Genomic DNA, 23,714 nt, shown 5'->3' with positions numbered 1-23,714 from the left:
AGCTAAAGAGTCTCTTGATGAAGGCGAAAGAGGAGAGTGATAAGGTTGGCTTAAAGCTCAACATTCAGAAAATGAAGATCATGGCATCTGGTCCCATCACTTCATGGGAAATAGATGGGGAAACAGTGGAAACAGTGTCAGACTTTATTTTGGGGGGCTCCAAAATCACTGCAGATGGTGATTGCAGCCATGAAATTAAAAGACGCTTACTCCTTGGAAAGAAAGTTATGACCAGCCTAGATAGCATATTCAAAAGCAGAGACATTACTTTGTCAACAAAGTTTTGTCTAGTCAAGGCTATGGTTTTTCCAGTGGTCATGTACGGATGTGAAAGTTGGACTGTGAAGAAAAGCTGAGCGCCGAAGAATTGATGCTTTTGAATTGTGGTGTTGGAGAAGACTCTTGAGAGTCCCTTGGACTGCAAAGAGATCCAAGCAGCCCATTCTAAAAGAGATCAGTCCTGGGTGTTCTTTGGAAGGACTGATGGTAAAGCTGAAACTCCAATACTTTGGCCACCTGATGCAAAGAGTTGACTCATTGGAAAAGACTCTGATGCTGGGAGGGATTGCGGGCAGGAGGAGAAGGGGACGACAGAGTTTGAGATGGCTGGATGGCATCACCGATTCGATGGACTTGAGTTTGAGTGAACTCCGGGAGTTGGTGATGGACAGGGAGGCCTGGCGTGCTGCAGTTCATGGGGTTGGAAAGAGTCGAACACGACTGAGTGACTGAACTGACTGAACTGAATGACCGTTGATGTTGAGAACTCTTTATATGCTTGTTCGTCTACACCATTTATGTTAACCACAACAAAAATTACTTTATATTTTAAAACTAAAGTCATTCTTTAAAGCTTCTCTGCTCTTGGGAAGTCTCTCTCTTATATCAACTTGAGAAGCAAGCAGGCTGTGCTTACAAGTACCTTCATATAGCCTGCCTTCCTTCTAAAACAGCTGCAAAACAGAAAGCCCTAAAACCTTGCTGCTGCTGCTAAGTCGCGTCAGTCATGTCTGACTCTGTGCGACCCCATAGACGGCAGCCCACCAGGCTCCTCTGTCCCTGGGATTCTCCAGGCAAGAATACTGGAGTGGGTTGCCATTTCCTTCTCCAATGCATGAAAGTGAAAAGTCAAAGTGAAGTCGCTCAGTCGTGTCCGACCCTTAGCAACCCCATGGCCTGTAGCCTACCAGGCTCCTCCGTCCATGGGATTCTCCAGGCAAGAGTACTGGAGTGGGTTGCCATTGCCTTCTCCGCCTAAAACCTTAAGTGATGACAAAAATAAGGATCATGTCATCTGCAGAAAAACGACAAGCTCGCCCCCTAGTGTCAAGTAAGGAAGATAACAGAAAAAGCAAATATTCTTAAAAGGCACAACCACCACAAAGAAAATCATTTCTACCCTACCAAGAATCTGGAGAGAATAGGACAAACTACTAATCAATCAGGGCTTACCACGTGGAGCTAGTGGTAAAGAGCCCAACTGCCAGTGCAGGAGACATAAGAGACTCAGGTTCAATCCCTGGGTCAGGAGGATGCCCCAGTAGGGCATGGCAACCCACTCCAGTATTCTTGCCCAGAGAATCGCTATGGACAGAGAAGCCTAGGGGGCTACAGCTCCTAGGGTAATAAAGAGTTGTTCACGACTGAAGCGACTTAGCAGGCACACACTAACCAATCAAGATAGTTTATTCACAAGAACAGTGAAAAAGGTTCAGTTCTGAGAGACAAAACGTATCATAAATCCCTTGCTTACAGATTTCTAGGGTAAGTAAGTTACTTTATTAACAGTACCAAATGAGTGGCCTGAGGATGTTATTTTTAACATGTGAATGTCTCCACTAACGGAAGTTTTCTGTTATACCCTCTTGAGCAACTCAGAAGCATAATGACCTTTATCTTTACATCACACATAACTCCCAATCTCTGAATTTATTGAAAAATCTGACTCTAAAAACAAAAAAAGCAGCCCACACCAATGACTGCATAAGTCAGCAGGTGGCAGTCCTGACTATTTAACTGTTCTTAGCTCCTTAAACCCGCTATTACGTAAATCAAGATACTTTGATTTTTTTAAGCTCTCCCAACTAAAAATAATGGTGATGATGGTGATTCCTTCAGGCCTGTGGCTACTAATTTTTCCAGTTTCCTGCTCTCTCTTTCCCACCCCCACAATCTTTATGGCTCACTAGTCTGCTGTTTTTCACAGAAAAGGAAAAGAGTTTGAGAACCAAGATCTTATAAATGTGGATCACACCAGATAAACAAATATTGACCAAAATAAACATTTTAGACTACATCTGAGCAGGTGACACTGGGGAGCAATGGGTCTATGTAATCAGAGTTACTAATATTAAACACCAAGTCTTTCTTCTCTAGCAAGTCGACCTTCAAGGGCTCCATCAGAAATAGGAGGTGCCAGCATCAAGCTGTCTGTAGCATGGGAGGGTGGGCCACCCTAGCCAAACGTTAAAGGCTGGACACTTTTCTGCTGTTCTTTGTGCAGCTGCCGGGCCCGATTTTTTAGTTCCTCAGCCTTTGCTTCGTCCTTATCGACACCATCCCCAAGCTTGTACATGCGGCTGGCATTAGCACAGGCCCAGACATGGCCCAAGTCACAGGCTTTCATTGCGTATTTGCATGCCAGGCCCATGTCCTTGGGAAAGCTGGGGGCACCCTGCAGGAACATGGCACTGAGGTTGAAACAGCTAGCAGCATAGTTGCCATCACAGGCCCTTGTGTAGTAGTCTCTGGCCCTCTCCAGATTGGGCTGGCCATCCTCATTGACCTGTCCATCATGTGCCAGGAGACCAACATTGTGGCATGCTTCGGTGGACTTCTTTCCCGGCTTCTCACATGCCATCAGAAAGCAGTTGGAAGCAGCTTTCAGATCCTGGGATAGTCCACCTGGGAAGAAAGAAAAAAAGTCAATCCAAGCCAGGACAGAACCTGAATGTCTCAGGTCAAAGTCAGGAAGCAATTCCCAAATAAAGTTCATAAACTTTGAGCTAAAGCAGCATGAAAAGAAGATGGCCTGTCATAGTACACAGAACTTACAGCTTTTTCAGCCACGGAATCTTCTGCTCAAATGGTATCTTATAAGGAAGCCCAAACAGGTAAAAAGGGTGAAATGACTAGCTTCTCAGCCTTAGCTTCGTCCTTATTGGTAAATGATATTTACCTCTGGGATAACAGCAAGATCACGGCATCTTATAAGCACTTCGCCAAATGTTTGTTAATTTAAATATATACTGAATATATATTAATTGCCAATTACTATGCTAGGTTCTAAGGAATAAAAAGATAATGACCCTGCCCTTGTGGATTTTGTGGTCTAATAAAACAGACATTAAACACCACACAAGTAAATGTATGATTCTAAGTGTGACAAGCATATGGAGAAAGAGTACAGGATGCTATGAGAATGATCAAGGCTCTGAACTAAGAGGTGACGTAAAGGAAAATTTCTCCAAAGAAGTGACATTTGAGCTGTGAAATAATGGAAAAAAGAATGAAAAGAAAAATATGGAGTGGGGAAAAAAAAAAGGCAAAGAAAACTGTTCCCAGCAGCAGGAACAGAATACAGAGAGAAAAGGAGCCCATGTGCTACAACTCAGAAATCACTAAGGAAGGGCGGTGAGGCAGGCAGGGGCTAGCTCACGCAGGGTCTGATGGGTCTTCTTAAGGACCCTGTACTTTAACCTCGGAGCAATGGAAAACTGCTAATGGATCATTTTAAGCAGAGGTGGTGACAGGGCCTGCTTTTTTCTTTAGTTTTTGTTTGTTTGTTTGTTTTAACAGAACATTTCAAATCCCCTATTCTCAAAATCCCTCATTCCTAAAAAAAAGAGAAACATATCTCAACATTAGTTTTTAAAGAAGTCATCCCAAATACACCACCTAGGAAAAAAACATCATTAAGAGAACACCATTCCAGTCATCTTTGTAGTATGTGTTTGAATTAAATGTTGGCTGGCTGAATGGATAGCTAGATAGAAGTACAGTTGACTCTTGAAAGCTGTGAGGGACACCCACTCTCCATGCAGCCAAAAATCTGAAAATCCAAGACTAGCTTAAGAGTCAATCTTCCCGAAATGTGCTCCTGTGCACCCAGACTGAACCAACAGGGGATGGAAATCACGGAGCATTACTATTGTATTTATTGTTGAAAAAATCCCCATGGAAGTGAACCTGCATCATTCAAACCTGTGTTGTTTGAAGGTCAACTGCACTTTGGAAAACCAGATTACACATGCTACTTGTAAATAAAAAATTTAACTTTGATTTTACTTGCATTTATTAAGACAAACTGCTAACTTCAAATGAGTATTTCTTCAACAGAGATATTTCCTAAATGAGGCCCTGGAGTTATAAATTATTAAAAACATTTAAACGTTCAAGTTACCGGGTTTTTGGCCGGAGGCAAGGGGCTGGGGCCGGGGGGTGTTTCATGGTGGTGCAGCAGAAGCACAGAGTCCTAACCACTGGACTGCCAGGGGATTCCACTTTTATTTTGTTTTAACCAAATTTCAGACAGTATTGACTCACAACTATAAAAGGGGAATTCTCCTACTTCTCCCCACCTCTCTTCTCCTGCCTTCTACTTTTTGTTAGATACATTATTTCAACTCAGAGAGATACAGGAAACAAGGTTAATGAAGCCTGAGCTCTGCAGGCAGAAAACTGAGGCTCCAGTCCTGGCTCCATCATTTGGAAAATTTATACTATCATTTCTTCAAAAATTTTTTTTCTGTCCCAATCTATTTTCTTTCTGGGCTCCAACACACGCTGTGTTAGATTAAGGGACACTGAACCCTATGGGTTGAGACTCTGACGGTTGGGGAAGTTTTCTGCTTTTTTTGTCTCAGTGCTTCAGTTTAAGAGAAAATCTACAATCCTCTAAGTTCACTGATCTTTCAGATTCACTGTTTATTTGCTTTTGAAGTGTTCTATTTGTTGTTAAGCCTATCCAGTGAATTTTTCATTTCAAATATTATATTTTTCAATCACAGGAGCTCATTTGATTCTTAATAGTTTCAGTTTCTCTGATGTAATTGCCCATCTGTTCATTCATTGTGTCCATTTTTTGTTTAAATTCTTTAACATACTTATTTCCCTGTTTTAAAAGTATTTTGACAGTTAATTCCAACATTCCTGTCACATCTGGGTCTGTTTCTATTGACTGATTTTTTTTTTTTTTTAACGTTTAGTAATTCCTTATTCCTGCACATTGTAGATGATACTTTATTCAGTCTGGGTTTTGTTGTATTCCCTTACAAACTACTATACTCTGGTTTCTCTTCATATCACATAAATCTCTCACCTTTTACCAAAGACTGCTGAGTTTTGTTCTGGCAGGTAACTATTCATTCACTGGTGAATCAGCCTGATCCTTCTGAGGCTTGACCTTCTGAGGCCTGATCTTCCAGCAGCCTCAGTGGCCAGAAACTCTGACCTATGCCTCATCCATTCAGCAAGAGTATCACAATCTACTTGGCTTCTACCTTTCTTCCTAGTCTGAAAAGTACCTCCAGGCAGAAAGCCAAAGCGTGGGGCTCATCCTGTGTGTTCCCCTTTTCTCAGGGATCACACTACTGCACTGAGTTATCTCCCAATGTCTAAAAGCAGTTGCTTCATATATTTTGTGGAATCCATGGTTTATATCCTTAAAAGTTCATTTCAGTTGCTTAATGGAAAGATGATTAGAGACCTGAATTAATGATGCAGGAAAGAAGGGTGGCTTGAATAACTATAGTAGCAGGAAAAGAAGAGAGGATAGATTTGAAACATATTTTAAAGACAAACTGGTCATGAGCTACTCAGTAGGGAGAGACACCACTTGCTAAACTGAAAGACAACAGGGGCATAATAATTTGAGAGAAAACAATTAAGAATTTCATGGAAGAATAAGATGGTGGAAGAGTAGTGGACGTGGAGTACATCTCTCTCCACAGATACATCAGGAATACACTTTCAGACACAGAAATGCATACAGAACACCAGCTGAGAGTGGACCGGAGTACCTGACCGGAGGAAAATAATATATAGAACCACGCAAAACTTGGTAGGAGAAGGAACTAGGGGGAAGAACAGGAGTGTCAGGAAGACTGGACCTGCCCTTGGCAGGTGGGGAAACTGAAGCAGGGGTCCAAGCCCCACGTCGGGTCACTTGTCTGAGCCAGAGGAGAAACATTTAAGGCTGAAAGTGAAACAGCTGATCTGTGGCAGCCTAAATGGAATGAGAATCAGATAGTCCTGCTGCAGCCATACATACTCCAGACAGGGATGCAGGTGCCCTGGAAGGGGCAGTGGTGGGGAGCTGGAGTTTAGGGATTGTGGAGCAACCCGAGGGCAAGGGCTGCTGTTGACTGCGGAGAGATGGATTGAGAGGATGTGAGGGAGGAGACTGTGGTGGGAAATGCCTGTAGAAGAAAGCTGGACAGCCATGGATGCATGGAATACTGCTGAGTCGTGCCTACGGGGTGGAGCCATCACCATAGCTTCTCTCCACAAGCCAGCATCGGCAGCTGAACAATACAGAGGCTGGCCCATCAAATGCCTGAATCACTACAGGGCAGGGCCCCACCCAGGGTGCCCCTTTAAGTGACTGATGCACCTGAACTACAGAGTAGGACCCCATCGAGGATGCCCCTTTAAGTGCCTGATGCATCGAATAACAGAGAAGGACCCCAGGCAAGGGAGCCCTCTAAGCACCTGAATGGGCAGAGCTACGGAGAAAGACTGGCCAAAGAGGGCTTCTGATTGCCAGCTACAAGAGGCTCACAAAAAATTCTGATAAGGTGATAACTCCTGCAGCTGAGGCAGTCCATGTCCCTGCACACTTGGCGCCACCAGGGTACCCGCAAGCCAAGCACCACCTTCATGCTCAACTCTCATTGGGGCAGAGCTGCTACAGGCAAAAAAAGTCTTGCATCTATGCACGCAGGGTTGCTTCAGTTATGTCTGACTCTTTCAGACCCTATAAACTGTGGCCTGCCAGGCTTCTCTGCCAGGGAGGGGGGTTCTCCAGGCAAGAATTCTGGAGCGTATTGGCCAATACTGGTAGCCATATCCTTCTAAAGCACTGTATTTCCTGCTGCCCTAGCTGCCAACTCCCCTGAGTACCTGGTGCTGCCAGAACCCCTGAGACCCAAAAAGCTGCACCAACCTCCACACCTTGCCCTCAGAGGGACAAACCCAAATCCTCCAGGGCAGCATCAGAAGCAAATCCCAGTGGACGACCCACATGCAGAGGTGGAAATAAAACCACAGTTGAAACCCAGGAGCAGTATGGATAAGGAAGAACACCCAAAACCCTCCCATCAGCTGTACAAGCTGCAGATTAAATCCACACGATCAACTAGGCAGACTCTGTGTCTATGGAATATATAAAAGGTCACTGAGAGCTCCCACAAAAGAAAACGTACTAGTTTTGATAGCTGTGGACATTGGAGGCAAGAACACACAGGAGTAGGACCAGATTAGAATCTGAGCTGCCCCACAGCACGTCCAGAGATCAGCACAGTGTTGGAGGGCATCCTAGCGAGGTGAGGTGGACTGTGACTCCCAGCGAGGGAAAGGACTCTGACAATAGTGACTCAAGAAAAACTATTATTCTTATGCTTTGACTTGTTCTGTAGATTCTTTGGATTTTGAATTTTTTTTTTTCTTTCTTCCTCCCTCTGTGGTCAGTTCAGTCAGTTAGTTCAGTCGCTCAGTTGTGTTCGACTCTTTGCGACCCCATGAATTGCAGCACGTCAGGCCTCCCTATCCATCACCAACTCCTGGAGTTTACTCAAACTCATATCCATCGAGTCGGTGACGCCATCCAGCCATCTCATCCTCTGTCGTCCCCTTCTCCTCCTGCCCCCAATCCCTCCCAGCATCAGAGTCTTTTCCAATGAGTCAACTCTGCAAGAGATGGCCAAAGTATTGGAGTTTCAGCTTTACCATCAGTCCTTCCAATAAACACTCAGGACTGATCTTCTTTAGAACAGACTAGTTGGATCTCCTTGCAGACCAAGGGACTCTCAAGAGTCTTCTCCAACACCACAGTTCAAAAGCATCAATTCTTCGGCGCTTAGCTTTCTTCACAGTCCAACTCTCACATCCATACATGACCACTGGAAAAACCACACCCTTGACTAGACAGAACTTTGTTGGCAAAGTAATGTCTCTGCTTTTGAATATGCTATCTAGGCTGGTCATAATTTTCCTTCCAAGGAGTAAGCGTCTCTTAATTTCATGGCTGCAATCACCAGCTGCAGTCATTTTGGACCCCAAAAAAATAAAGTCTGACACTGTTTCCACTGTTTCCCCATCTACTTCCCATGAAGTGATGGGACCAGATGCCATGATCTTCGTTTTCTGAATGTTGAGCTTTAAGCCAACTTTTTCACTCTCCTCTTTTACTTTCATCAAGAGACTCTTTAGCTCCTCCTCACTTTCTGCCATAAGGGTGGTGTCATCTGCATTTCTGAGGTTACTGGTATTTCTCCCGGCAGTCTTGATTCCAGCTTGTGCCTCTTCCAGCCCAGCGTTTCTCATGATGTACTCTGTATATAAGTTACATAAGCAGGGTGACAATATACAGCCTTGACATACTCCTTTTCCTACATGGAACCAGTCTGTTGTTCCATGTCCAGTTCTAACTGTTGCTTCCTGACCTGCATATAGGTTTCAAGAGGCAGGTCAGGTGGTCTGGTATTCCCATCTCTTTCAGAATTTTCTGCAGTTTATTGTGATCTACACAGTCAAAGGCTTTGGCATAGTCAATAAAGCAGAAATAGATGTTTTTCTGGAACTCTCTTGCTTTTTCCATGATCCAGCAGATGTTGGTAATTTGATCTCTGGTTCCTCTGCCTTTTCTAAAACCAGCTTGAGCATCACGGAGTTCACGGTTCATGTATTGCTGAAGCCTGGCTTGGAGAATTTTGAGCATTACTTTACTAGCATGTGAGATGAGTGCAATTGTGCGGTAGTTTGAGCATTCTTCGGAGAAGGCAATGGCACCCCACTCCAGTACCCTTGCCTGAAAAATCCCATGGATGGAGGAGCCTGGTAGGCTGTAGTCCATGGGGTCGCTAAGAGTCGGACACGACTGTGTGACTTCACTTTCACTTTTCACTTTCATGGAGAATCCCAGGGACAGGGGAGCCTGGTGGGCTGCCATCTATGGGGTCGCACAGAGTTGGACACGACTGAAGTAACTTAGCAGTTGAGCATTCTTTGGCATTGCCTTTGGGATTGGAATGAAAACTGACCTTTTCCAGTCCTGTGGCCACTGCTGAGTTTTCCAAATGTGCTGGCATATTGAGTGCAGCATTTTCACAGCATCATCTTTCAGGATTTGAAATAGCTCAACTGGAATTCCATCACCTCCACTAGCTTTGTTCATAGTGATGCTTTCTAAGGCCCACCTGACTTCACATTCCAGGATGTCTGGCTCTAGATGAGTGATCACACCATCGTGATTATCTGGGTCGTGAAGATCACTTTTGTACAGTTTTGTGTATTCTTGCCAGCTCTTCTTAATATCTTCTGCTTCTGTTAGGTCCATACCATTTCTGTCCTTTATCGAGCCCATCTTTGCATGAAATGTTCCCTTGGTATCTCTAATTCTCTTGAAGAGATCTCTAGTCTTTCCCATTCTATTGTTTTCCTCTATTTCTTTGCATTGATCGCTGAGGAAGGCTTTCTTATCTCTCCTTGCTTTTGGAACTCTGCATTTAGATGCTTATATCTTTCCTTTTCTCCTTTGGCACTATGAAATCTAATTAAGTTTTTGAGATTTTTCTCTGTCACATTTTTTATTGTTGTTATAAACCTCTGCCTCTACATTGAAAGTGAAAGTGAAGTTGCTCAGTCATGTCCGACTCTTTGCAACCCATGGACACCAGGCTTCTCTGTCCGTGGGATTTTCTAGGCAAGAGTACTGGAGTGAGTTGCCTTTTCCTTCTCCAGGGAACTTCCCGACCCAGGGATCGAACCCACGTCTCCCGCGTTGTAGACAGACGGTTTACCGTCTGAACCACCAGGGAAGTCAGTTCTGTGTCTTCCTTTTTTTCTTTTCTTTTTTTAATTTTAATTTTTTAAACCTATTATTTTTTCTAAGTTTATCCCTTTGTTTGCTTTTCCTACTGTTCTTTTCCTCTTGCAGTTAATCTTTAATGTATATAAATCTTTATCTACCTCTTTTTGACTTCGCATATGTATTCTTTCTTTCCTCTCAACATATTTGTTAGTTTTGTTTTCACTGCTTTATTCCCCTCTTGGCACCTTGCTTTAGTTTTGTTTTCCAGTTTGTGCTTTAGTTAAATTTGTTCTTAACTGGTAAATATAACTTATTATTTCCTTTGTTCGCCAAGTCAATCAACTGTACTTTATTTCTGTTGGACTGTTTTGACTTTGCTCAGCGGTATATATGTGTACGTGTATATTCCATTATTTTAATTATTATTTGCCTGATTTTGTAATTGCCATTTGTTTGGTTTCTGATTACTGGATATCTGTTTTAATCTCACTTAATGCCATAACCATTTGTAGAATCTTCGTTCCTCACCGGAGATCAAGCTCTGAGCCTTTGGAGTGGGAGCACTGATTCCAAGACCCTAGACTACCAGAGAACTAACCCTGCTGCTACTGCTGCTAAGTCACTTCAGTCGTGTCCAACTCTGTGTGACCCCATAGACGGCAGCCCACCAGGCTCCCCCGTCCCTGGAATTCTCCAGGCAAGAACACTGGAGTGGGTTGCCATTTCCTTCTCCAATGCATGAAACTGAAAAGTAAAAGTGAAGTCGCTCAGTCGTGTCCGACTCCTAGCGACCCCATGGACTGCAGCCTACCAGGCTCCTCCATCCATGGGATTTTCCAGGCAAGAGTACTGGAGTGGGGTGCCATCGCCTTCTCCCTAGGAGGCATCAAACAGTGAGAACTCACACAAAGGAAACCACTTGAATACAAGACCCGGCATCACCCAACCACCAGTAGCACCCTGTGCAGGACGCTTCATCTAAACAACAAAAGAAAAATACACACCTAATCATCAGCAGACAGGACTACCACTTCACACAGCCTTGCCTATCAGAGAGGAAAAAAAAAACTCAGCACAAATCTCACCCTATACGAAGCTTACGCAAATCTCTGGACCAACCTGAGGAGGGAAGAAACCAAAAAGAAGAAAGAATTCAACCCTGAAGCCTGGGAAAAGGAGACCTCAAACAGTAAGTTTAAAAAAAAAAAGGAAAAGGCAGAGAAATACTACATAGATGAAGGAACAAACTAGAAACACAGAAGTCCAAATAAATGAAAGGAAACAGGCAAACTATCTGAAAAAGAATTCAGAATAATGACAGTCAAGATGATCAAAAACCTTGAAAACAAAATGGAGAAAATGCAAGAATCAATTAACAAAGATCTAGAAGAATTAAAGAATAAACATACAGAGACAAACAACACAATTACTGAAATTAAAAATACTCTAGAAGGAATCAATAGCAGAATATCTGAAGCAGAAGAACAAATCAGTGAGCTGGAAGATAAAATGGTGGAAATAACTTCTGAAGATCAGAATGAAAAAAAGTAAAGGAATGAAAAGAACTGAGGATAGTCTCAGAGACCTCTGGGACAATATCAAATGCACCAATAATTGAATTATAGAGGTCCCAGAAGAAGAAGAGAAAAAGAAAGGGTATGAGAAAAGTTTTGAATAGATTATAGTTGAAAATTTCCCCAACATGGAAAAGGAAATAGTCAATCAAGTCCAACAGGTGCAAAGAGTCCCATACAGGATAAACCCAAGGAGAAACGCTCCAAGACACATACTAATCAAAATAACAAAGACTAAACACAAAGAAAGAATATTAAAAGCAGCAAGGGAAAAGCAACAAGTAACATTCAAGGGAAACCCCATATGTTTAACAGCTGATCTTTCAACAGAAACTCTGCAGGCCAGAAGGCAATGGCAGGATATATTTAAAGTACTGAAAGGGAAAAATCTACAACCAAGATTACTGTACCCAGCAAGGATCTCATTCAAAATTGATGGAGAAATAAAAAGCTTTTCAGACAAGCAAAAGTTAAGAGAATTCAGTACCACCAAACCAGCTTTACAACAAATGTTAAAGGAACTTATATAGTCAAGAAATACAAGAGAAGAAAAAGATCTACAAACTCAACCCCAAACAATTAAGAAAATGGCAATAGGAACATATATATCAATAATTACTTTAAATGTAAATGGATTAAATGCTCCAACCAAAAGACACAGACTGGCTGAATGGATACAAAAACAAGACCCATATATACACTGTCTACAAGAAACCCACTTCAGACCTAAAGACACATACAGACTGAAAGTGAGAGGATGGAAAAATATATTCTGAGGACAGCTTTGTTATCTCTCCTTGCTCTTCTTTGGAACTCTGCATTTAAATAAGTATCTCTTTCCTTTTCTCCTTTGCCTTTGGCTTCTCTTCTCAGCTATTTGTAAGGCCTCCTTAGACAATCATTTTGCTTTATGCAGAGTACATCATGCAAAATGCATGGGTGAAGCACAAGCATATGAAGATGAAGCATATGCAGGCAGGCAGATGAATCATATGTAGACGAAGTACAATCATATGCAGAGTACATCATGTGAAATGCCAAACTGGATGAAGCACAAGCTGAAATCAAGATTGCTAGAAATATCAATAACCTCAGATATGCAGATGACACAACCCTATGACAGAAAGCAAAGAGGAACTAAAGAGCCTCTTTATGAAGGTAAAAGAGGAGTGTGAAAAAGCTGGCTTAAAACTCAACATACAAAAAACGAAGATCATGGCATCCAGTCCCATCACTTCACAGCAAACAGATGGGGAAGCAATGGCAACAGTGACAGACTTTATCTTCTTGGGCTCCAAAATCACTGCATATGGTGACTTCAGCCATGAAATTAAAAGATGCTTGCTCCTTAGAAGAGAAGCTATGACCAACCTAGACAACATATTAAAATGCAGAGATATTACTTTGCCAACAAAGGTCCATCTAGTCAAAGCTATGGTTTTTCCAGTAGTCATGTCTGGAAGTGGGAGTTGGACCATAAAGAAGGCTGAACGCTGAAGAACTGATGTTTTTGACTGTGGTGTTGGAGAAGACTCTTGAGAGTCCTTCGGACTGCAAGGAGATCAAACCTGTCAATCCTAAAGGACATCAATTCTGAATATTCATTGGAGGCTGACTGATGCTGATGCTGAAGCTCCAACACTTTGGCCACTTTTTGCGAAAAGCTGACTCACTGGAAAAGACCCTGATGCTGGGAAAGGTTGAAGGCAGGAGGAGAAAAGAGGACAAGATGGTTGGATGGCATCACTGACTCAATGGACATGAGTTCGAGCAAGCTCTGGGAGATAGTGAAATACAGGGAAGCCTGGCATACTGCAGTCCATGGGGTTGCAAAGAGTCAGAGATGACTGAGTGACTGAAGAACAACAAAAGTCCTTATGAAAAATATAATAAAATATGATATAAAGATAAGACATATATTCAGAAACTAACATCTAGGAACATTTTTATTTTTCCATGCTATATTGTACAGGTGAGTTCACACATAATTTTCTGTTCAGCTTTCTTCATTGAATATTATATTATAAACTCTTCCTGACATCAACAAAAACTATTTAGAAACATTATTTTTTAATGGGTTAAATAACATTCTAGTTGATGGAAGTAACATTATTTAACTAAACTGCTACTATTGGCACACAGATTTTTAAAAAATAATAATGCAGCTATATATTACTTACAAACCATAAATTAATGAAAATGGGCTAAAGAAATGCCCCTCTGCTTAAGCGAGGGAACTTTATATTCCTGTTAATGCTAAACTTTCTTCAAATTTGAGACTACCACAGACCGTATGTTCCATGTGAAGGCAGAAAGAGTCCACAGAGTTCCAGAGATTTAAAAAAGGCATCCTCTTCAGCAAACTTTTACTGATTGTCCTTCTAACCAGGCTTCACTGGGCACTAGGAACAAGCGATGAATGAATTATATCATCCTCAAAAAGCTTATGAACTAGTCAGCAAAAAAAAGAGCTGCCTGTCTTAGGTTATATTCCCAACTTGTGGTGGTTTTCAAACAAGCCCATAAATTCTTGATAGTCCTTCTTTCAAGAGGTAGAATTTTAGTTCCCTCTAATTAGTGCAGGCTAAACTTACTGACTCACTTCAAATAAGCAGAATGGTATAGTAATGAAAAGCATGTGACTTCCAAGAGTAGGTTATAAAAGACCCTGTGGATTCCATCTTGATCCTTCTTTTGGATCACTCACTCTGGAGGAAGCCAAATGCCATGTCACAAGGACATACAAGTAGCCCATGAAGAGGTCCATGTCACAAGGAACCAAGGTCTCTTGACAACATCTGGCAAAGAATGGAAGCCTTCACAGCCAAGTGAGTGAGCCTGCTTAGGATTGAAGAGTCTAGTTCCAGTCAAGCCTTCAAAAGACTACATACAGCCTGGCTCCCTGGCTAGTGTCTTGACTGCAGCCTAATTGAGAGACCCTGAGGCACACAGCTCACCACTCCCAAATTCCTGATCCAAAGAAACTATGTGAAATGATAGGTTTGTTGGGATAATTTATTATTTAGCAATAGGTAATTCCTAGGAGGCACAGAATAAAGAATCTGCCTGCCAATACAGGAGACACAAGAGATGTGAGTTCAATCCCTGGGTCAGGAAGATCCCTTAGATTAGGAAACAGCAACCCACTCCAATATTCTTGTCTCGAAAAATCGCATGGACAGGGGAGCCTGGTAGACTACAGTCCATGGGGCTATAAAGAGTCGGACATGATGAGCAGCACGCAACACAAGGCAACTTAAACACTACTCAATATCAACTGCAATTAAGGCATGAGGAGAAAAGACAGATGGAAAGGAACTGATTACTAGTCCCTTCTTCTGTGCCAGGCACATGCTGATACCTTTACCTACATTATCCTATTTAATCTTCACAAAGACCTATGAAGAAAGTATTGTTTTTTCTCCATTTTACAGATGATATAACTGATACACAGAGTTAACATTCCCTAAGGTCTGCAACCCCACATCCAAGGAGCAGTGGCTGTGCTGGTGCAGGAGGGCTGAGAGGAGCTACTCCATGTTCAAGGTCAGGAGGGGCGGCGGTGAGGAGATACCCCTCGTCCAAGGTAAGGAGCAGTGGCTGCACTTTGCTGGAGCAGCCCTGAAGAGATACCCCACGTCCAAGGTAAGAGAAACCCAAGTAAGACAGTAGGTGTTGCGAGAGGCATCAGAGAGCAGACACACAAACCATAATCACAGAAAACTAGCCAATCTAATCACACGGACCACAGCCTTGTCTAACTCAATGAAACTAAGCCATGCCGTGTGGGGCCACCCAAGACAGGCGGGTCACGGTGGAGAGGTCTGACAGAATGTGGTCCACTGGAGAAGGGAATGGCAAACCACTTCAGTGTTCTTGCCTTGAGAACCCCATGAACAGTATGAAAAGGCAAAATGATAGGATACTGAAAGAGGAACTCCCCAGGTCAGTAGGTGCCCAATTTGCTACAGAAGATCAGTGGAGAAACAACTCCAGAAAGAATGAAGGGATGGAGCCAAAGCAAAAGCAATACCCAGTTGTGGATGTGACTGGTGATAGAAGCAAGGTCCGATGCTGTAAACAGCAATATTGCACAGGAACCTGGAATGTCAGGTCCATGAATCAAGGCAAACTGGAAGTGGTAAAACAGGAGATGGCAAGAGTGAACGTCGACATTCTAGGAATCAGTGAACTAAAATGGACTGGAATGGGTGAATTTAACTCAAATGACCATTATATCTACTACTGCAGGCAGGAATCCCTTAGAAGAAATAGAGTAGCCATCATGGTCAACAAGAGAGTCCGAAATGCAGTACTTGGATGCAATCTCAAAAACAATAGAATGATCTCTGTTCATTTCCAAGGCAAACCATTCAATATCACAGTAATCCAAGTCTATGCCCCAACCAGTAACACTGAAGAAGCTGAAGTTGAACAGTTCTATGAAGACCTACAAGACCTTTTAGAACACCCTAAAAAGATGTCCTTTTCATTATAGGGGATTGGAATGCAAAAGTAGGAAGTCAAGAAACACCTGGAGTAACAGGCAAATTTGGCCTTGGAATATGGAATGAAGCAGGGCAAAGGTTAATAGAGTTTTGCCAAGAGAACGCAATGGTCATAACAAACACCCTCTTCCAACAACACAAGAGAAGACTCTACACATGGACATCACCAGATGGTCAACACCAAAATCAGATTGATTATATTCTTTGCAGCCAAAGACGGAGAAGCTCTATACTTCAGCAAAAACAAGACTGGGAGCTGACTGAGGCTCAGATCATGAACTCCTTATTGCCAAATTCAGACTTAAATTGAAGAAAGTAGGGAAAACCACTAGATCATTCAGGTATGACCTAAATCAAATCTCTTATGATTATACAGTGGAAGTGAGAAATAGATTTAAGGGACTAGATCTGATGGATAGAGTGCCTGATGAACTATGGACAGAGGTTCGTGACATGTACAGGAGACAGGGATCAAGACCATCCCTATAGAAAAGAAATGCAAAAAAGCAAAATGGCTGTCTGGGGAGGCCTTACAAATAGCTGTGAAAAGAAGAGAAGCCAAAAGCAAAGGAGAAAAGGAAAGATACAAGCATCTGAATGCAGAGTTCCAAATAGCAAGGAGAGATAAGAAAGCCTTCCTCAGCGATCAATGCAAAGAAATAGAGGAAAACAATAGAATGGGAAAGACTAGAGATTTCTTCAAGAAAATTAGAGCTACCAAGGGGACATTTCATGCAAAGATGGGCTCGATAAAGGACAGAAATGGTATGGACCTAACAGAAGCAGAAGATATTAAGAAGAGGTGGCAAGAATACACAAAACTGTACAAAAAATGATCTTCACGACCCAGATAATCACGATGGTGTGATCACTCATCTAGAGCCAGACATCCTGGAATGTGAAGTCAAGTGGGCCTTAGAAAGCATCACTATGAACAAAGTTAGTGGAGGTGATGGAATTCCAGTTGAGCTATTCAAATCCTGAAAGATGATGCTGTGAAAATGCTGCACTCAATATGTCAGCACATTTGGAAAACTCAGCAGTGGCCACAGGACTGGAAAAGGTCAGTTTTCATTCCAATCCCAAAATAAGGCAATGCCAAAGAATGCTCAAACTACCGCACAATTGCACTCATCTCACATGCTAGTAAAGTAATGCTCAAAATTCTCCAAGCCAGTCTTCAGCAATATGTCAACCGTGAACTTTCAGATGTTCAAGCTGGTTTTAGAAATGGCAGAGGAACCAGAGATCAAATTACCAACATCTGCTGGATCATGGAAAAAAGAAGAGAGTTCCAGAAAAACATCTATTTCTGCTTTATTGACTATGCCAAAGCCTATGACTGTGTGGATCACAATAAACTGTGGAAAATTCTGAAAGAGATGGGAATACCAGACCACCTGACCTGCCTCTTGAGAAACCTATATGCAGGTCAGGAAGCAACAGTTAGAACTGGACATGGAACAACAGACTGGTTCCAAGTAGGAAAAGGAGTACATCAAGGCTGTATATTGTCACCCTGCCTATTTAACTTATATGCAGAGTACATCATGAGAAACGCTGGGCTGGAAGAAGCACAAGCTGGAATCAAGATTGCTGGGAGAAATATCAATAACCTCAGATATGCAGAGGACACCATCCTTATGGCAGAAAGTGAAGAGGCGCTAAAGAGTCTCTTGATGAAAGTGAAAGAAGAGAGTGAAAAGGTTGGCTTAAAGCTCAACATTCAGAAAACGAAGATCATGGCATCTGGTCCCATTACTTCATGGGAAGTAGATGGGGAAACAGTGGAAGCAGTGTCAAACTTTATTTTTTTGGGCTCCAAAATCACTGCAGATGGTGATTGCAGCCATGAAATTAAAAGACACTTACTCCTTGGAAGGAAAGTTATGACCAACCTACATAACATATTCAAAAGCAGAGACATTAGTTTGCCAACAAAGGTCCGTCTAGTCAAGGCTATGGTTTTTCCAGTGGTCATGTATGGATGTGAGAGTTGGACTGTGAAGAAAGCTGAGCGCTGCAGAATTGATGCTTTTGAACTGTGGTGTTGGAGAAGACTCTTGAGAGTCCCTTGGACTGCAAGGAGATCCAACCAGTCCATTCTGAAGGAGATCAGTCCTGGGTGTTCATTGGAAGGACTGATGGTAAAGCTGAAACTCCAATAATTTGGCCACCTCATGCGAAGAGTTGCTTCATTGGAAAAGACTCTGATGGGGATGACAGAGGATGAAATGGCTGGATGGCATCATCGACTCGATGGACATGAGCTTGGGTGAACTCCGGGAGTTGGTGATGGACAGGGAGGCCTGGTGTGCTGCAATTCATGGTGTTGCAAACAGTCGGACAGGACTGAGCAACTGAACTTAACTGAAGGTCTGCCTAAGGGATTCCGCAGGTGGCTCAGTGATAAAATAATCTGCCTGCCAATGCAGGAGATGTCAGTTTGATCCCTGGGTCAGGAAGATCCCCTGGAGAAGGATATGGCAACCTGCTCCAAAATTCTTGCCTGGGAAATCCCATGGGCAGAGGAGCCTGGCGGGCTACAGTCCATGGGGTCACAAAGTTGGGCATGACTAAGCACACACAAGGTCTGCCTAACTTGAAAGGCTATGCTCTTCCCTCCAGCACTTTGCTGAACTCTTGACTCCAAATTTTCCTACAACATGCTTCCCCAATGCCTGTGAAGACCCATCTGTAAAGAGAACTCAGTATGAGCCTCACATGTGGCCTCACCACTACCATCGATGATAAGGACCAAAGAAAGCAGGCCCCTCCTTACCTTTCCCAGTCACATAATAGGCCCCCAGTTTGTAGCAGCTATCACTGTGTTTGTTCTCTTCACAGTTGAACTTCAACACCTTGGCAGCCTCATCAAAATTCTTCTGGATCCCTTCCAAATAGTCCACCAGCCGATAGCAACCTGTGAGGAAAGGGCAAAAATTGTCGTTCAAGTCTGGGGGAGTGGGGAGGGTCCAGGTGTGGCAGGCCGGATGTGCCTTTTATTAGGACAAGCCTCTGTCCTCTTGAGTTGTGGCAAGGTGACTTCACCACAAAAAATGCATGTTCAGCCACTCCTACAAATGGCACTGTCTGCCCTCAGCCTGGGACTGAGCAATGTATAAAGCGGGAAGACCTTGGCCCCTACAATGGCTCTACTACTCACCAGCCCTTCTATTCTCTGTCAACAAGGCCCAGAGATCCACTGGCTTCAATGATGAAACTTTGCTAGCTTTGGAACTTCTCAGAAGTTCAGCATTTAAACAGTGAGAACCAAAAGGGTCAATAGGTCAGTCTTCATGGCAGCAAGAAGCAGTTCTTTGACGACTATATCTTAATCCTTGGCCAGGCTGGGTACATGAAGAAAGAGTTGAAATTGCAGCTACCAAAGGAGTTAGAAATAAGACTCCCTCTCCTTGGTAGTCTATTTCCAGCAAGCCTCTCCTTAACAACTCTCCCCTCTGTACCTTTTCTTCATCCACAACAACACCCACCTCTTGTTAACTTTCATTCAATGAATATTTGAGCATCTACCTGCAACAACATAGTAGAACATAGTAGACACTGCTTTAGTTGCTGGGAATATAGTCACCTGTCCTCCTAAAAGTTACAGTCTAGAGGAGGAAACACAATAAATAAATAGCTTAACAAGATGCATTCAAACCTTAATAAACACCATCAGTGAAATAAAACAGGATGATATGACAGTTTGCTGGGCATTTGGGGGGAAATGGTTAACACAGACCGGGTAATCAGGTAGGGCCTCACTGAGGATTTCAATGTATGAGCTGAGATGTGAATAACAAGAATGAACTAGCTATTTAAAGACAATGAAATGGGAAGGAGACAGAAAGACTCAGGCACAAGGAACAGTACATAAAAAGACTTAAAAAAGAGAATAAGCTTGACACAAATAAGGTATAATGTAGCTGGATCCAGGAGGGGCAGGAAAAGAGAAAAAGGCAGGGACCAATCAGAGGGCCTTACATTAGATAAGAAGAAACGGATTTTATTCCAAGTCAATGGCAAACCACTGGAAGGATTTAGGAAGGGAAGTGATATAATTCAACTTGCATCTTTAAAACGTCACTCTAATAAATATGTCTGTATGTATCTGGATGAATATGGAGGAAGTCATGTGTGAGGGGACCCACTCCAACACCAATAATGACAAAAATGTGTTTCTTCTGTCATCTGAAAATCTAGTAAATAACATAATGAAATTAAAATTTAAGTATCAGTTTATGAGTAGAGAATAGATTTAAGGGAGTTAGGGTGCAAATGGAGAATCAAGTTAGAAAGTCACTTCAGTAATCTGGCTGAGAAATGATGATTTTGAAGAGTACTACAGAACTAGCTATAGAAACTGCCTCCTCTCAGACTCTCTCAAGAGCAGCATCCTGCACTTCTTATATGCCCACCCACCCTTCCTTCACTGCTTAGTGTATCTCCAGAGTACAAAAACACATGCATGGCTCTCCACTGCCTACACAATAACGGCTTTCAAATGCCTTACCCCAGCCTTCAAGATCTGACACACTGTGGCCCAAGGTCCATCCCTCCTCAATCTTATTTCTAACTACATTCTGACTTCAATTTTCTGAAAGAGCATTTTCTTCACTCCCTCCATTTAATCAGCATTACTAGCCTATTCTTCCTGACCTCTTCCAGGAGTCTTCCCCAACCATTCTGCACCTCATGGACTCTGTTAAGCCATCCTACTTCAGAGCAACTCTGTGTAGTTGGGCAGCTTGGAGCAAGGCTGCAAGCTATTAGAAGGCAGGGCCAATATCTTTTTTTTTTTTCTTTCTTTAAAAGTATGGGTACTTCCCTGGTGGTCCAGTGGCTAAGACTACGAGCTCCCAATACAGGGGGGCCCAGGCTGGATCCTTGGTCAGGGAACTAGATTTCAGATGTGACAACTAAGACTTTGCATGCCACTACTAAGACCAGGTGCAGCCATATAAATAAATAAAAGGGGAAAAAAAGCACTAAGAAGAAAACCACCCAAAGGTACTGGCTGCTCTGGATGGCCCCTTCTGGACATCACCATCCACCCACAACTGAAGTCAACTCAATGTTCCCAGAACACACGGGGCACATTCATACCTCAGGGGCTTTTCACAAGCCCTTACCTCTGCCTGGCATGCACCTCTGCCTGGCATGCACCTCCCCTACTTTTTTCAACACTTTGTTCAAATGCTACCTTCTCAAAGATTCACCCTGACCACTCAATTTAAAGTTGCCCTCCTGAACGGCTGAGACCTCTCAGTCAGTTCTTTTTCCCACTGCACTTACTACCTTCTAAACATTTATTAGGTTTATTTTCCAATAACCCCCAGGAGAATGTAAGCTCCACGAGGACAGAGCATTTTATCAGTTCCCTGATGTAGCCGTAGTCTCTCTGCTCCAAATGCCCTAGCGCTTCTCTTCCTTCTCGCCAGGCCTCCGGGCTCGGGGCGGCCAGAGCATGCTCCCGCTGCGTGCCCCGAAGCTCTGTGGAATCCAACCCGCCCCTTACTTACTTACTTACACACACACACAGCAGTCAGCGACCCACACACACACACACAGCAGTCAGCGACCCACAGACACCCGCGTCCCCTTCCAGATCCCCTCAGAGGTCGCTCGCGTGACCCATCAGTCCCCGTCCCCGAGGCCGGAGCCTCCACGTGTCCTTAAGGCCCTGCAGGCGGCGCTCACCGTCCGGGTCCTTCTCGCGGTAGCACTGGTAGTTGCACTCCACTTCCATGTTCTCCAGAAAGGACTTCACCTGTTCCTCGTCCTGAAAGTCCACCAAGCCCGCCATGGCTCTCGCTAGCCCAGTTAAAACCACCCCGCCGCTCCGACCCTGCCCGCGCCGCACGTCCTCCCGCCCCCACGGTCACGTGAGCCGGCGAAGGGGCGGAGCCTTGGAGGGGCGTGCCGCCAAGGTCCGCGTTCAGCCCTGCGCTGGGGAGGAGGAGCGTCCTGAGTTTTGGGCAGTCATTTGTCCTCAAGGTGTTGGTCTTTGGCGGTCCCAAGTTTTCCTCTGGTCAGCCCACACGTAAAGCCGGTAGCAGTCTTTCTGCTGCTGCTGCTGCTAAGTCGCTTCAGTCGTGTCTGACTCTGTGCGACCCCATAGACGGCAGCCCACCAGGCTTCCCGTCCCTGGGATTCTCCAGGCAAGAACACTGGAGTGGGTTGCCATTTCCTTCTCCAATGCATGAAAGTGAAAAGTGAAAGTGAAGTTGCTCAGTCGTGTCCGACTCTTCGCGACCCCATGGACTGCAGCCTACCAGGCTCCTCCGTCCATAGGATTTTCCAGGCAAGAGTACTGGAGTGGGCTGCCATCGCCTTCCCCGAGTGTTTCTGCAGCACTTTATATTTGTGCCAGCCCTGTGGTGGTAATGTTTCTCTGCCTGCGGTCATTTATCACATTCGTTAATTCGGTATTCCCTAAGCGTGCGTCACCGAGTGCTTGGTTTTAGAATTACAACAGCTGAGGGAGTATGGTTACTGCCTTTAAAGAACTTGCGGGTTAGCAGGAAGACCTTTGTATTTTGAGCACCTACTATGTTCCAGGTGTAGCTGGACAAACTAGTATTCATAAGTCAATACAAGCACAATGAAAGGACTGATACATCTCTATTTTTCTCCCAGACCTACCCACTGCCTCCAACATGAATGACCGAATGACCTAAGGGATGGATGGCTATGGAAGGTGATAACTAGAACACTGTAGCTGTACTGGTTGTAGTAATAAGACTGTTATAATAAGGCTGTTGTAGTAGTTATAATAAGACTGTTAATGCTTAAACAGTGCTGAACTTTGTTCCAGATTCTATTCTAAGAGCTTAATAAATAATTCTCCTTTAATTCTCATGGCACTCACTGTGACCCTGTGGTCACATTATTATCCTCATTTGGACAATTAAGAAGAGGCATAGACAGGTTAAGCAACTTGTCCAAGGTCACACAGGAAGTGAGTGTTGCTGTGCCATAAATTTTTTTTTAAATGAAAGAATGAGATACAAGAGGAACATGTCAAAGATATGGGAAAGAGGAGAGGAACTTCAGCTGGTTTTTTATTTTTCTCCTGCTCAGAATCATTGGTTTCGTAAAGCCTAGACTGAAAGCTGTCCAAACATAGTTCCTATTCATCTTTGAGTCCCAGCCAGTCCCAGTCTAGAGCCTTCAGTGGAGCTCGATCTGAGGTTTCCCATCACCTATAGCTATTAATCTATCCCTAAAGTCATCAGAGAGTGGACTACTTCCGACTGCTTCCTTATTGAAGAGCAGATTACTGCACATAGGAAATGTCTTTGAAATCCCAATTTTGTTTTAAAAATTCATAGGAGATTTTTTTTTAATTTGGCCACACCATGCAGAGTGTTGGAGAAGGCAATGGCAACCCACTCCAGTACTCTTGCCTGGAAAATCCCATGGACGGAGGAGCCTAGTAGGCTGCAGTCCATGAGGTCGCTAAGAGTTGGACATGACTGAGCAACTTCACTTTCACTTTTCACTTTCACTTTTCACTTTCATGCATTGGAGAAGGAGATGCAACCCACTCCAGTGTTCTTGCCTGGAGAATCCCAGGGATGGGGGAGCCTGGTGGGT

General features: G+C 43.5%; 1 protein-coding gene across 1 annotated transcript; it reads right to left on the bottom strand.

The window, feature by feature from the left end:
- Window positions 1-1,668: 1,668 nt before the first annotated feature.
- On the bottom strand, window positions 1,669-21,998 carry COA7 (cytochrome c oxidase assembly factor 7). Its single transcript, XM_002686401.4, has 3 exons — window positions 21,816-21,998; window positions 18,895-19,035; window positions 1,669-2,904 (listed from the first exon to the last, which is right to left on the bottom strand). Exons 1-3 carry the CDS (start codon window positions 21,919-21,921, stop codon window positions 2,456-2,458), a joined length of 696 nt encoding a protein of 231 aa, XP_002686447.1. The 5' UTR covers window positions 21,922-21,998; the 3' UTR covers window positions 1,669-2,455.
- Window positions 21,999-23,714: the final 1,716 nt, after the last annotated feature.

This window comes from Bos taurus, chromosome 3 (genome assembly GCF_002263795.3).
Source record: "Bos taurus isolate L1 Dominette 01449 registration number 42190680 breed Hereford chromosome 3, ARS-UCD2.0, whole genome shotgun sequence".
In the NCBI taxonomy this organism is placed as follows: Eukaryota; Metazoa; Chordata; class Mammalia; order Artiodactyla; family Bovidae; genus Bos; species Bos taurus.
Note: the sequence above shows the minus strand (reverse complement) of the source record. Positions and strands in the feature narration are given on the sequence as shown.

Excerpts from the sequence above, each read along its gene's own strand:
- COA7 (XM_002686401.4), bottom strand. The coding sequence starts at position 21,921 with ATGGCGGGCTTGGTGGACTTTCAGGACGAGGAACAGGTGAAGTCCTTT. Across the intron at positions 19,036-21,815 it reads CCGCGAGAAGGACCCGGACG|GTTGCTATCGGCTGGTGGAC; the intron begins GTGAGCGCCGCC and ends CTTTCCTCACAG. Across the intron at positions 2,905-18,894 it reads CTATTATGTGACTGGGAAAG|GTGGACTATCCCAGGATCTG; the intron begins GTAAGGAGGGGC and ends CTTTCTTCCCAG.